The sequence below is a fragment of the Coloeus monedula genome (assembly GCF_965178545.1).
Source record: "Coloeus monedula genome assembly, chromosome: 16".
Classification (NCBI taxonomy): Eukaryota; Metazoa; Chordata; class Aves; order Passeriformes; family Corvidae; genus Coloeus; species Coloeus monedula.
The window spans coordinates 15,717,667-15,732,207 of NC_138796.1; the positions used below are offsets into that span (position 1 = coordinate 15,717,667).

Below are 14,541 nucleotides of genomic sequence, written 5' to 3' on the forward strand. Positions count from 1 at the left end.
AGCTCGCGGAGCCGAGCTGTGTGCGGGGCCCTGGGCTCTGCGTGAGGCTCAGCTCCTGCCCAAACCAGCTCCCGCTCATCTGCTGCACACCGAAATGATGGGGAGCTCCTGTTGCCTCCCAGGGAGCGGTGCAGCGAGGGTGGGTTGTGTGTGAGCTGCCGTGAGCAGGAAGTGATGAAGGCAGGAGCAGGGGGCAGGAGCGGTGCTGGTCTCCTGCACGCCCAGTGACAACCGAGACCTCTTGATCCTGTTCCCAAAGCTCAGCTATAGTGCGGGACAGGATCTCAGAGGTAGAATCACATGCTTGCTGACCTTCAGTCCCAGCTCTGCAGGCAGGAACTGGGCTGTTTTGCAATGATGCTGTTATAGAACTTCTATCACCCAGCTCAAAACAAAGTAGTAATACTGTGAGGCAAACTGTGACACTGAAAGGCACAGACCTGGGGTGAGTCCACCTGTGTTTGGTTGACCTCTGTTGTTGGTGATGATAATTTGTTTTTCTCTCTAAAGAGTAGGTAATTGAATGCATGACTCAAACTGATGAGCTCATGTGTTGTTTGGAAGGGATTTTTCCCGTGGCTTACAGCTCTGAGCTGACTAGTTAAATTGCTGCTGTTAATGTGCTGCTGTACACACTTTTTAAGGTTGGGTGACTTCATCAGTTGTTATTTGAATAGCTTGAATTCCCTTTTTTCATCTGTTATGTTGATGCCCTCATACCACATTTTTTCTGAACAATTTAGTATCACTTACAGATGACAGAGACAGTAACTACTTCTGTAAGTGCATAGTAGGAGCTGGGGTGGAAGATAATGCACCTGTGGTATCTTCCTACAGATATTGCTGCCTGTTTTTTAAGTACTCATGGAATGAGATGATCTCAAACCTGCATCTGTGGGTACATGCATAACCTGGGTGCTGGCCCCAGCAGCTGCCTTCAGCCTGGGAGTGGGTTTGGTGTTGGATTAGTACATTTGGTTAAACCTGTTTGCTTTGAACATGCTTTCAGCAGCTCCTGGCCACCTGTGATTTCCATGCCCGTTTGCCTCGTTTGACGAGAGGTGAAGCAACAAGTCTTCCTCTATCAGCTTTTGCCCACAAACAAACAGTTCTGATAGGTGAATTCTGCCCTTTTACTCACAGGCTGGTGAGGGCTTGGAAAAAAACCCAAAACAACAAAACCCCAAATAAGACATTCTAAACCACATTTACAATGTGTCCTGGCTTTGTATTCTGCTCTTGGAGCAACTTGGTCCCTGGCCTCAGTCGCTGTAGGTGACGTTTCATGACATCCCCACCATAAGCGGTTCTTAAACAAAAAGGTACAGGATGTGGGGTGTGATGAGAGGGAGCAGTGAACGTGATGTTGGGGGTGTAGCCACTGTTGTCTTGTGGAATGTGGTTCTGCCAGAAAAATGGGTCCCAGGAGGCCAGTGCCCACTTTGGTGTGAGGGAGAGCAGGTGGAGAAGCCGATGAGCTTGTCCGTCCCTGGCTGTGTGGCAGGATCGTGCTGCAGAGCTGCTCTGGAATAGCTCTGGGCCTCACCTTGTGTGATGCTCCCAGTACACCCCCAAAGCTGGGCACTGGAGAGGCTCTGCTGGAAACTCTGCCTGTGGGTAACACCCTGTGGGTGGGGGGGCTGTTTCACCCTGAAATAACCTCACTGGGAGGGTGTTGGTTCAGGGCTGCTCCCAGCTCCTCTGCCAATGTCTGTGCTGTCCAAACTGCTGCTGTGAGCCCCACGTGTGAGTGTGGTTTGCTTGCAGAGGTCTTGTGGGCTTTGCCTTGGTTTTGGGGTGAGGTTTTTGCATGCTAGGGACTGGAAGTGGGAATGATGTTCTTATTCTGTAGCTGATCTGCCAGCAACCCTGGAGCTATTATGCCCACCTTTTGGTCTCAATTTTGTGACTTTCCAGCATTTCTCTTCCTCCTTTATTGTCTTGGGCTTGTTGAGGATGGGACTTAGCTGCATGTTGCTGCTTCTGCCTTTTCTTCATACTCAGCAGGGATGGGGATGTCTGGCCACTGGCTGCTCTCCCCCCCCAGATGGGGCCTGCACACACAGGGGGAAGGCTTTCTATGCCCCAGCCGTGTCAGTCATGACTTGGAAAGGCATGGACCATCTTGGAAAAGGACTAGTAACATCTATGACACCCAGGGATTTGGTAGAATAAACAGGTCGCCATTGGACACTGCTCAGCTATTGCTGGCATTTGGGGTAAATGAATTTCTGCACTTAAGCCTAAGCCTTAGGCTGGGCTTAGCAGAGCACAGAAGGGCTCCAGTTCCAAAGTCTGTGGCACAGGCAGAGGGACAGCCTCTGCACTGTGTGCAGCACAGATTGATTGGTTTTTCCTTATTTGATCCAGCTGCAAGGTTGGCACAGGCCCTTTGGAGGGAGAGGGAGGGACCTTTCAGCAGCTCGTCTTGCACACACACCAGTAAGATGACAGCTAGTTTATGTGACAGCAAACATGCTGGTATGTTCCCAAAGGTGTGCCAGGGGACTGTGGCAGGGGGAGCCCAAGTGACACCCAGCCAGGCTCTGCCAGTCCTGCAGAAGGGCTCAGAGGAGGGGACACCCTGACTGGACTCCTCCTGGAGAGCCTGGCTAGAAGGGGCAGGGCTCTCATGCATAGTTTATGTTCTCACAAAAACTCACAATTGCTGTGGTGTTCTGGCATCCACAGCGTTGTCTGAACTATTGATAAGGTTTAAAACCGAATTTACCCATCTCTGCTTAGTCACAGCTCCTGGAGTCTTTGCTGCTGAGAAGCTTCACCACAGCTTCATCCATAATGTTTTCCCTTTGCAAACATACAGTAGAGGATTTGCAGTCCATTGACCCACTCTAAAGTGTTCCTAGGTGCTTTTCTACCTTTGTGGCAGTGAGAACATGCATTTAAGACCAGCTGCACACTGGGTGATTGTGGCTTTGATCCTTCCCTGGGTAGTAAGGAAGGATTGTCACAACATGGGTTACAAATTCCTGGCTGGATACTCTTGGTGTTTGCCTGTTTTATAATCATGGCATATCTTTAAATCTGTCAGCTCCTTGCTCTCAGAGCCCTGCATCCTTTTCTCCCAGGGCTCCTCTCTGGTGCCACGCAGCACAGCCAGCCCTTCACAGCTGGTTACTCAAGTTCACTGTGAAACCTCAGCAAGTTAAATATTTGATGTGCCTTCTCTGTGTTTTCATTCCAGCCCTGTACTCTTCCCTCTTCCCAGTAGCAGCCAGTAGTCAGTGTGGCACTGAACCTACAAACCTTTAGGGAGACCTTTAAGAGCCCGAGACCTTCTGCACTCAGCAGAGCTGATGACCTCTAAGCTAACAGAGGAGCCCGCGGGTGTTTGGGGGAAAATCCAACATTTTCAATTGGACATTTGTGGTGTGGTACAGCTTCAGCTGCACTAATGACAATCACAAACCAAAGTCCATCACCAGGCTGGCTGGGTGAGGCCCTGTGGTGGCACAGTGAGTCTTTCTGGTGGCTTCTGAGCCGATTTTAAAATTTCTCAGTTGAGCAGAGCATTTCTGTAGGGCTGCAACAGACCAGGCATATCTCACCCTCAGCCCTCTTCTGAGTGCTCAGATGCCATCAGAGTTGCAGAGTGCAGCAACTCTGACTTAATTATGTCTGTAGATAAAAGAACAATCCATTGAATTGCAGCATTAGTCAGGTAACAAAAGTCCACTCAGTTTATCTTATTTCTTATTTATATCATGCATTGAATAAAGGCTTGGCCTTGGTTCATCATCGCTGTACACCTCCAATTTTGCCTGTTGACCTTTTGTATCACTTTGCAAGCAGGTTGATTATCTTCTTTTGAATTATAAATAAATGAAACCAAATTTAATTTTAAAAAGGAGGAAAAAAAGCTGAGGTTGCATTATAAAGCACGTGTCTGTAAGCTGGGGGAGCTGAGTTTTAATGAAGTTAAAATGATGTGCACTGGGTTTTTTTGTGGGTGGACTAAACAGAGTGAGGTGGATTCTGAACTCCCACAAGCAGAAACATTCATGTAAGAAATGAGGTGGCAAAAGCATCTTTGGCCAATCTGACTCATGCAAACTGGAAATTACTTCAAGTGGCAAGGAGAGTCTCTCTCGGAAGAAAAGCAAGCTTGTATTAAAACTGTATCAATGTTTCATTTGAGTACATTGATTTATTTTTACTAGTTTTTAGGGTTTTTTTCCTTTGGAAAGAGATTTTTGAGCATCACCTGGAATGACTTCTGCCCCAGATTTGTGAATAAATTATGCTCTTCTTAAAGGTACTGCAGATGCAAACTGAAGATGGTGCTGGCAGCTTTTGGGGAAGGTCTCAGGAAAACCTGCTGATGACTTGGTAAATGTGGGATGAGTCCTGGCTGTACCTTTGTGATGTTTGTGTAGGTGCAGGAATTGTTAGTTGGGGCTTGGATCATGAGAGCATCCCAAGGACACTTGATTTGGACCAATAACCTAAAATGCAGTGTTGGCTCTGGCATTACCCCGGGAGCTGGAATCACCTTCACCCCAGTACTAAGTGGGGATCCCCTTGGAAAGCTAAAGGAGGAGAAAGGCACATGCTGCTCTTAGGTTTTGCTCAAACCTGCCTCTTCAGGGGAGGTGCCCTTCTGGCCCCCACCCAGGCGTTAGGGCAGAGTCACCTGGTGAGTCTGCAACTGCAAACTCATCTCCTTTTCTCTGAAACAAAGACCCACACAAAGCCCAGAGGCCACCGTGTTTCAGTAGTAAATATTTATAGAGCCTTGTTCACTTGAGCTATTTAAAGCAATTTTCCTGAGAGATCAACCTCTTTAAAAGGAGAGCATGAAATGCACATCTCCCTTGTGTTTCTCCTTTTTCCAGTGTGACTTCCAGATCCCTGTACCTGCTTGGCTGCTGCCTCCTCCCTTGTGCTTCTGCTGCTCATGCAGGTGCAGGGCAGGGGCTTGGCAGAGTGGAGGTACACCTGTGTCCAAGCCATGAATTCCCAAGGGGAAAGTGAACAGCCTGATACAAAGTAGTATCCAGTGCTGTTAGAAAGTTACCATTTCTCTTGCAGGGGTTTTAGTTTTCCTGTTCACATCAATTGTCATCTGTTGGGTAAAAGCTTTAAGTAAGCTCAGGTTGGGTGTGAGGTTTTCAGGTGGTATTGATGCAAAGTGTGTTGTGCTCTGCATGAGTAATTTGGAAAAGATCAGAGTTTCCTATAACCCATCCTGTGGATTCCCATGGGAAAATGACTTGCTTTCTTAGGTTTTCCTTATAGCAGCTGGTGAAAGAAAGAAAGAAAGGTTTGGGATTCCCTGGAGCCTTGCCCAGGAGCATGAAACCCAGCTCCGTGGAGGAGAATCGGGTGTCTGACATCAAGCTTGGTCAGATCCCTCTGCACAGTGTCCTGTGCCAGGTCAGCTCTCTGCTCCAGGAATGGGGCTGGGATGGCATCAGTGTAAGCAGGAGTCTAAAGCAGGGCTGGAAAAATAACACAGGAATCGGCCTGAATGCTAAATCTGAGAGAACAGCCCCAACTTGTTCTTTGAGCCTCATTCACTTTGTTGCATCATGGTAATTGGTCCAGAAAAAGATCAGTTGATACAAAATAGGCTTTAAACAGGAGTGTTTCCCTTTCCCCCAGCACCGCTGCCCCGGGGCCGGGCAGGGCTGGGCTGGTTCTCTAGGCTGGGTGTGCTGCAGGAGCATCCCAGTGATGGGGTTGGCACCTCCCTGCCAGGGCAGTGGGATCAGAGCTGCTCCAGCAGAGCGTCCGTCCCGAAATAAGCCATGATTGGCTGTAAACAGAGGTGATGCTCAGGTGGGGGAACCCTGTCACCTACAGAAAGGAAGTTCTAAAAACTTCCCTTAACTTGTGTCTCAGCTGCCTGAAATGTAAAGGGAGAGGGGTAGCCGTGGTATGGCCATGGCCATGCACTGTCATACTGCCAGCAGCCTCAGTGCAGAGGTGGCATCTGGTGGCTGCTGTGACCCTCTGTCCCCAGATCCCTGGGACAAGGGGGGAGCCAAGCAGCTTGAGCTGTAGGCTGGGCCTAAGGAAGAGAGCTCAGCTGCTCAGCTTCCTTGTGAGCTGTGAATGGAGGAGTGTCTTGGGCTGCAGCTCAGGACACGGTTGTTTGTTACTGGGACTGAAATACAAGGGGATAGTGCTGGTGTTCACCGCTGTGGCGAGTCCCGTGGTTTTGAGGGCACCTCTAACTGGTGCAGATTTTGTGGCACCAGTGAGCCGTGGGAGAGCTGTGCTTGTGAGCTGCAGCCTACTCAGTGCTAACCAGCTAAAAGAACAGACCAAAAACAGGGAGTGCCTTTGAGCTGTCATGATGCAGAGTGTTTATGGAAAAGGGAAGCTGAAATTTTCTCCAAAACATTGCAGTTGTGCAGGTTTATGTTCTTCATTAATGAGCTTGTAGGCAGAGTTTGCTCCAAAACCTTTTATAAATTCAGTCCTAGTCTCAGTTTGGGTGTTTGCAAGTTAAAAAGTGCAGCACTTTCCTCCGCCCATTGCCAGATACCAGCTTGCTTTTAACTGGAGTGTGTGTGACCTCCTTGGGCCGGTGTATGTAACACCCAAAGACTGGTGTCCCTCTGCATTAAAGCACGTGGTGTAGTTTCAGATGAACATGGATTATTTAAAGCATTTCTCTGGTGACCAAGTCATGAGTTTTGAGGACAGGGAGCCCATGTTCCTCTGGGGATGTAGGCTGGGCAGTAAGTGGGTGAGGAGCATAATGAAGACATCTGTGTATTTGACATTTCCATTAACAAGTTTCCTTCTCTTCCCAGTTCAGCTGAACCTCTGTCACTTTTAAAAGCTGTACTCAAGCAATTTGTTTCACCTCAGCAGTGGCATTTTTGGAAGTATGTGCCCTCTGTGCCCTGAAAACTGTCCCTGTACCCTCTCCGTGGTGCTTTCATGTGACCTCTCCACCTGTGCACTGCTGGCACTGAGGGTCACTGCTGACAGGGAGCTTGTGCCTTAGGAGGGGGCAGAGTCTCTGGGGATTTTGCATCTGAAACAAAGTAATGGGCTTAATTAGCCCCTTCCCTAAGAGCCCATCAGATCCTGGTCCAGGAACTGGCAGGGGAAGATGTCTGGGTGCTCCCTTCTGATAGCAGAGCAGCCTTACTCCCACTACTCTTCGCCATCCCTGGGGATGAGGGAGATTTATATCTCCCTGAAAATAAATACAGATCATTCACTTGTCTCTGGAGGAAGATAAAATGTAAACTGCCTATTTTCTGTGATAAAGCACTGGAAATAGTTGGAATTTAAGATTATTATCTTTATTGCTTTTTATAACACCCTGCGAAGGCTGAAATCTAATTTGTTTTTCACTAACAGGGAACTCCTGCGGATGACTCAGAAAAATCCATTTGCTTTATTGACAAACTTGCCTGTTTGGTTGTCAGGGCAGTGTTCTCCTTGCAGGAAAAGGGAAATGCAGGTCATAACACAACGGTGGGGTTTTAATAGAGATTCAAAGTTTGATATCTGTTGGCAAGAACAAGAACTAAAGTTGATGTAATCAGAGTGAAGTGACTCTGCTTTATTAAAAGGTTGTAAATTAGTTGATGCTTCAGTGGGTGTGCAGTAATGGTGCTCTGTGCTTTGTTTATGCAGCTTCACTACACTTGAAGCTTATTAACAAGCAGAGAAGCTGCTTTTCCTGGGCACCTGGTGCCCCTTAGCTTTGGGAAGGAGGTGGGAGGTGCAGTTGTGCCTCCTCCTCTGTGCCTGCAGGGAATGATGTGTTCGGCGTGGTTTGGGCCTGGTGCTTGCAAGGGGAGTTGTTTTTTAAACCTCTCAGTCTGTGAGGCAGGCTCCCAGTTTTAACAAATTTCTTGGGTATCTGAAGGTAGTGGACACCCCTTGTATGAGTGAGTTGTGTGCCAGCACAGCTGGGTGTTGTGGTTTGGGGGCTTTCTGCTACTCTCGTGCTGTGGCTCCATGAAAAGTAAAATCTGATGTCTGTGCTGCTTCTCAGCCCTTCACAAGGGAGGGGAGTGTATCCTGCCTTACCTGGCCCTCTGTGATCCACACCCCAGAGCTGCTCAGAAGAAGAGACAGCAATCTTTGGACAGCCTTTCTGTAGCACTCATATCCCAAAATGTCCTGTGGCTGCAGGCAGTGGTGTTTGAGAGATGCTGGGACTGCAGGCTGATGCAGCAGAGATGTTTCTGAATTGTTTCTGTCTGTGGCTCACTCCCCAAAACTCTAATTAATCACTGCAATATGGGATAATGCTACAAATCACTGAATCTCAGAGAATCATGGAGTGATTTGGGTTAGAAGGAGCCCTAAAGCTCATCTTGTTCACCTCCCCCTGCCATGGTCAGGGACACCTTCCTAGGTTGCTCCAAGCCCCATCCAACCTTTCCTACAGCTCAAATTCTAAGAGGTTTAATCCCACAGTGGAGAAGTCAGAAGCAATGCAGGGGTTAACAGTGTTTTCAGGGAGGAGGGATAGAGCTCCACGAGAGCAGTCTTTGCCATGGAGCAGAAGTGTGTGTCTGTCAGGTCTCTGTAGCCCTGCTTAAACAGGCAGCAGAGCAAGGAGGAGAAAACATCCCTTTAGTAAATGTGAAATGAGAGCTCTGTGTGAGCAGAGCAAGGCTCTTTGATGTCTCTGAAGATGTTCTCAGGGTTTGCTCAGCTTTTCATTGCTTTTCTTTCAGGAATTGACTACAAGACCACTACTATCTTGTTGGATGGCAGAAGAGTTAAGCTGGAACTCTGGTGAGTATTTCTGAGCCTTTCTAACCCAAACCCTGGAAGCTCAGGCCAGGTGAGCAGGGACACAGGGCTGGGGGGATGCTGTACAGGGGCTGTGGAGATCATGGACCATCCCTGGGTGTGTGGTGGGACTTGCTGGCTGTTCCTATCAGAAAATTACTCTGGCAAACCAGATTCCTTTCTGTAAATCAAGCAGCACAAACACCATGCTGCTCTTTGCTGGAATAGTCTGATTTCAGTCATTGTCTGCCATAACTCACCATTTTCACTGTTGCTCTGCACTTGAGACCCCACCTGTAGTTCTGTTGTCCAGAGTTCCTGGCACAAGAAGGACATAGATATGTTAGAACAGGTTCAGAGGAGGTCACAAAGATGCTCCAAGAGCCCCTCTGCTCTGGAGCCAGGCTGGGAGAGCAGGGGGTGCTCACCTGGAGAGGAGAAGGCTCCAGGAGGGACCTTAGAGCCCCTTGCAGGGCCTAAAGGGGCTCCAGGAGAGCTGCAGAGGGGCTTTGGGTAAGGGCAGGAAGTGCCAGGCCAAGGGGGAATGGCTTCCCAGTGCCAGAGGGCAGGGCTGGATGGGATATTGGGAAGGAATTGTTCCCTGGCAGGGTGGGCAGGCCCTGGCACAGGGTGCCCAGAGCAGCTGTGGCTGCCCCTGGATCCCTGGCAGTGCCCAAGGCCAGGTTGGAAGGGGCTTGGAGCAGCCTGGGCCAGTGGAAGGTGTCCCTGCCCATGGCAGGGGGTTGGGATGGTTGGTAGATAATGTCCCTTCCAACCAAACTATAACATCATTCTATGTTCCCATACGGCTCTTGGTCACTGAGGGACTAGAATTGTTTTGGAAGCAACACCGGATTTTTCCTGAAATCTAAGGATGAGAAAACAAGAAACAAGAGAAGGAAGGTAGAAGAATAAAAAAGGTGAAGCCTTTAGTCCCTCAGCAGCTGGATATTTCTCAATGCCTTGAGTAGAAAACCAAGAGCTGTGAACAGACCTCACAGTGTCAGGTAGGGTGAACTCCTGGAGAGCAGGACTGACTGGAGTGCCCAGACACTGGGACAGAGGTGGGAGAACACTGCATGGGAGGGGTAACCCCTGCCTTATCTGTCAGCACCACAGGAGAGCTGGAGTCCTTCTGGCTGAGCTTTGTCTGAGGTCCAGCTTGCTGAGGAGCTGACACAGCAGTCTGTGGAGATGAAAGAGGAAGGGTAGGACAGGACAGGATAGGTAAGGATGGGTAGTCTGTCCCTGCCCTGGTTTTCACACAGATCTAGTAGGGAATGACACAGGTCCTAAAATATGGAGTTAAATATCCCCTTACAAATGCTTGGGTCAAGTAACAGGAATATTAGTAACATGTGTGAATTATTAAATAGGAATGAACCCCATGTTCTCAGCCTCTGTGACTGACTCTAGCAATGTGTTGTTTGGTGGTTTAATTACACCCCTGCTCTCTGAAGCTGAATGTCCTCATTTTTCTTACAAAAAAGAACAGAAGCAGCTAATTTATCTCTTCTAGCCTCCATGTTTATGTGTGCCACTTGCATTCTTGTCTCTCTTGTGAGATGCCTATTTTAACATTTCAGCCCCAAGTGTGTAGTAACTTAGTGCTTCCCTCTTGAAACCATCTTTTTATACTGTAATTCTTGAGCTGGAGAACAGCACAGGAACCGAAAAGCTGATAACACTGATTGATGATGCCTCAGTGTAATCTTTTATCATTACTTACCCAGTACTTGATTGTCAAGGGAGAAGGACATGTAAGCACAGGCTGTTAGATTGATGTCCAGGATCGACAAAGCTTTAGATTGAAAAAATGACTGTCCTGCATGTGAGGTCAGCATGTTTTTCTTGGAACTACAAATCTGGGGCTGAGGGATTCCTCAGCCTTCTCAGTGGCCATTAAAGTGTCTTTTATCCTGGCCCGGGGAAGAGATTTGACAAACACCATAATGTGTCTCTGATTAGCCTGACACATTTCAGTATGTCCTGGTTACATCAGAGTTCTGGGCTCTGGCTTCTTGTCCCAGATGGGGACTGAGAGCTGCTGGTAATTTTGTCAAACTTAGTCACACCTTGTCCAGACAGGAGAAATGATAGTGACTGAAAAGCCCCTTATTGTCACAGTGGTCTAAAACATTGCACCCCAATCCTGTTCCTCAGCTTTCTGTAGGATATATAGAGCAGGTCTGTCAGGGATCTGGGGATAATGAGAATTCCCTTTATTTTTGGTTAAAATATGTTTGAAAAACAAGTGAAGCCTAGTGCAAGTCAATTCCTCCTCCTGTTAGTGGTCACATTTAGGTTGGCTGTTCTCCATGGCTGGGAGAGCTCTGCAGACTCATGACTTTGAACTCCTGTGGACTGAAGGGAGCTAGGCAGAAAATCCTTTGCCCAGGGGAGTACAATGCCTTATACTCTCACACATCATGAGGTAGTGCTGCAGCAGAGTGGTTTGGGCTTGTACCTTCTCCATAGGAAGCACGATGACAGCGACAACCTGTACCCAAAGGTAGTGATGTACCCACCAGTTCTTCCCCAGAAGAACCCACCGTGCCGAGCACTTTGGATACTATGCACATCCTAAAGATCTGACAAGATCAACACAGATTTTTATTTTATTTCTTTATGGCCAGTAGGAGATGGGCAGTATGGGAGTCGATTCTGCACATCTCACAGCTGTAACTTTTCTGTGTTTTAGGGACACCTCAGGGCAAGGAAGATTTTGCACCATTTTCAGATCCTACTCCAGGGGAGCCCAGGTAAGTGCTGCTCTCAGGGCTTTGATGGGACACGTTTGCTTTTCCTTTAGGCTGTAAAAGTCTTTCCTGCCATAGTAAAGAGCTCTGAAGAGGAATGTTCTGATCACCAAATGGATCTCTGTAGATGAGAGGAGACACTTAATGTTGTCTTGTTGCCTGGGATTCTGTTCTTATGAAATGGTGGGAGAGAAGGGAGTGAATGGCAGACTTTGCTAAACTCCCACAGAAAAGGTCTGTGCAGACAATATTCAGTCTTAATTTCTAGAGCAGGGCTGAGAGGTTGGGGTTAGAGAGGATGAGGCAATTCTCACTCTAGATCTGCCTTATCTTTAATGTGGGAACTCCTACTTTCTGAGGTTTCTCAAATTTGTTTAAATATGGCACTGGCTTTCCCAGTGGAGTTCTTCCAGTCTGTGTTGCTTTCGAGTCAGTTCTGAAAATAGGGGTGGCTCCTACTTGCGTGTTTGAGGCAGATTTGAAACTAGAGCAGCTCAACTGGAACGTAAAGTATGTGTGTTCCTGAAAACGTGAGGCAGAGTGTTAGATTTTGAGCTTCTCCTTTGGGCCCTGCTCCAGAATAGCATCAAGATCCTCAACAGCACAAAAATCTTGTGGTCCTCTGGAAAGTTGCTGTTTAATAGTGCTTTCTCACAGTTCTGCTGCTGTCCTTTTTGTAGACATGGCAGGGTCCCTCCAGGATAAAGTTTCCCTAAGTTAAATGAGTTGCTTTATTTTCCTTATCATTTCCAAATTGGAAAACTTTGGAGAAAATTCCTCCTCTCTAAGACACTAACAGTCAGAAGCTGGATATCAGTCTCCTGAGTATCCTAGGAGATTCCCAGCCTTTGGGAAACGTTGCTCTTCTGCTCAAGCTCTTACCACTCTTGGCTTTTTGCTCCTTGTATCTGTAGACCTTTGCTTTGCTAACTGGCAAAATCCGTGTTGTTCTCTTTCTCTGTCTTCCTGCAAATTCACTTGTGCCATAGACATAGGAGCACCTCACCTGGGGTGTGCTGTTGAGATCTGCCCCAGTGTCTTGTTTATTCATGTTAGTGCACATCTCTGGTGGTCTGGATGTTTTGAGGCAGCTCCTTTGAAGCAGAAGCCAATTTCCTGGTGCTTGCAGAAAAGTGCAAGGCAAGGAGAGTTGGAGTTCTGCAGTGGGAAAGTGCAGGATCCCCCATTTGCATGCTCAGTCCCGTGTCTGAGTTTCTTTCAGCTTCTACATTTCATTTTCTTTCAGCCCTTTCTACATTTCAGAAAAATCTGGAACAATCCCATAATCACAGGATGGTTTGCATTGGAAGGGACTTAAAGGCTCATCTCATTCCAACCCCCCTCCCATGTGCAGGGACACCTTCCACTATTCCAGTTTGCTCCAAGCCCCATCCAGCCTGGCCTTGAACACTTCCAGAGATCAGGAATCCACAACCTCTTTGTGGAACCTGTGGGCTTGAGGCCACATTGCCTCCCTCACCAGTTAGAAGTGAACAGAACTGGTCAGTGTGGTTTCCTGGTGACCACAGAACTCAGCTTTGGTCAGGCTTTTTCTAACACCTTGCTGTGTCAGATGCTCAGATCAAACTGGGAATAAAAAGCAGCAGCTGCTGTGTCCAGGAATGCCACCTGGGAGCTTTTAGCCCTGTGTGCAGCCACTGTGCACAGTGGTTACTCCCCTTGGTGTGACCTGGGAGCTCCTCGGAGCGGGTGCTGTGTCTTGGCACTGCTGCACCCTCAGAGCCTGAGCCCACGCACCAGAGCTCATACCTGCTGCTGCCACAGGGCAATCTGGGGCACAGGGCAAAGCTGAAATAAGCAATGATGAGAACGCTTGAATTGGATGGGGAGAGAGACACACATCTGTCTGGAACCTGCATGGAGCTGTGAGGCACGGGCACAGCACCTCCATGGGCTTCCTGCAGCCTGTTCTCCCTGGACACTACATTTGGGTGCCACAAGGTGTCATGTACCTGGCTGTCTGCAGTCTTGAAAGGGATTGATTTTCTCTTCCTTCCTCAAAATGAATCTCTTAAGCTTCTTTGCTTTGGAGGCAATGTCCTGCCCTTCAGCTGTATTTATCAGTATTACTGGAGGAGCGCTCACCTGAGCATCAGCAAGGTTTGCCTCATCCATCTCCCTGCCTACCCCTCCCAAGGAATGAGTCTGAGACAGTAAACCTCATCAGCCAGGCAAGGGGACCTTTAATGGGAATGCTTTATAGAATCGTGGAGTCACTGAGGTTGAAAAAGCCCTCTAAGATCAACGAGTCAAACCAGCAACCCAGCACTGCCAAGGCCCCAAGTAAACCAGGTCTCTCAGCACCAAATTCTATGTGGGTTTTAACATCTCCAGGGATGGTGGCTCCACCACTGCACTGAACAGCCCGTGCCAATGCCTGACACCCTTTCAGTGAAGAAATTACCCCAAAATGCAATCTAAACCTCCTCTAGCACAACTTGAGGTTGTTTCCTCTCACCCTGTCACTTGTTACCTGGGAGAAGAGACCAATCCCCACGTGACTCCCACCTTCTTTCAGGAAGTTGTAGACAGCAATTCACTGCTGAATGCTGGGGAATGGAGCTCACTTGCACACCAAGCTGTAGCTCACAGCTTTGCCTCAAACCTGCCCTCTGCTCGTGCAACAAATGCCTTTTCCAAAGTGCTGTTGTGATGCCTTAATCCTGGTCTGCCCAAATAGTCAACCCTTAAAAGCAACAAACCAGCCCTAAGGAACAAGCCTGCCTAGGAGAAGGAGAGGTAAGTCCCAAAGGAAGTCCCTCTGTGCCCTTTGAAAGTGCCCAGGAGATGAGGACAGGGAAAGTGCCTCTTGAAAATGACTGGAGTCCTTGTACAGCCTTCTCCAGGTGGCTTGGAGTAAAACTCAGATTGTTTTCAGCAGCAAGTGGTTGGCTCCCATGTGATGTTCCAGTGAGATTCCTGTGTTAACAGGGATACAGATACCGTGTCTCTTAAATAACTCACCGCAACTTTCAACGGAAGAAGAAAGTATCTCAATTTATACTCTGGATGGTTAACCAAAGCA

The 14,541-nt window shown here is 48.2% G+C and overlaps 1 protein-coding gene across 1 annotated transcript in view; it reads left to right on the forward strand.

The window, feature by feature from the left end:
• The window catches only part of RAB40C (RAB40C, member RAS oncogene family), a 36,961-nt gene that overhangs the window by 9,827 nt on the left and 12,593 nt on the right, over positions 1-14,541 (forward strand). The window contains exons 3-4 of the mRNA XM_082291863.1: positions 8,679-8,739; positions 11,438-11,498. Of these exons, the coding sequence (XP_082147989.1) occupies positions 8,679-8,739; positions 11,438-11,498 (122 nt within the window). The remainder of the gene's footprint in view (positions 1-8,678; positions 8,740-11,437; positions 11,499-14,541) is intronic.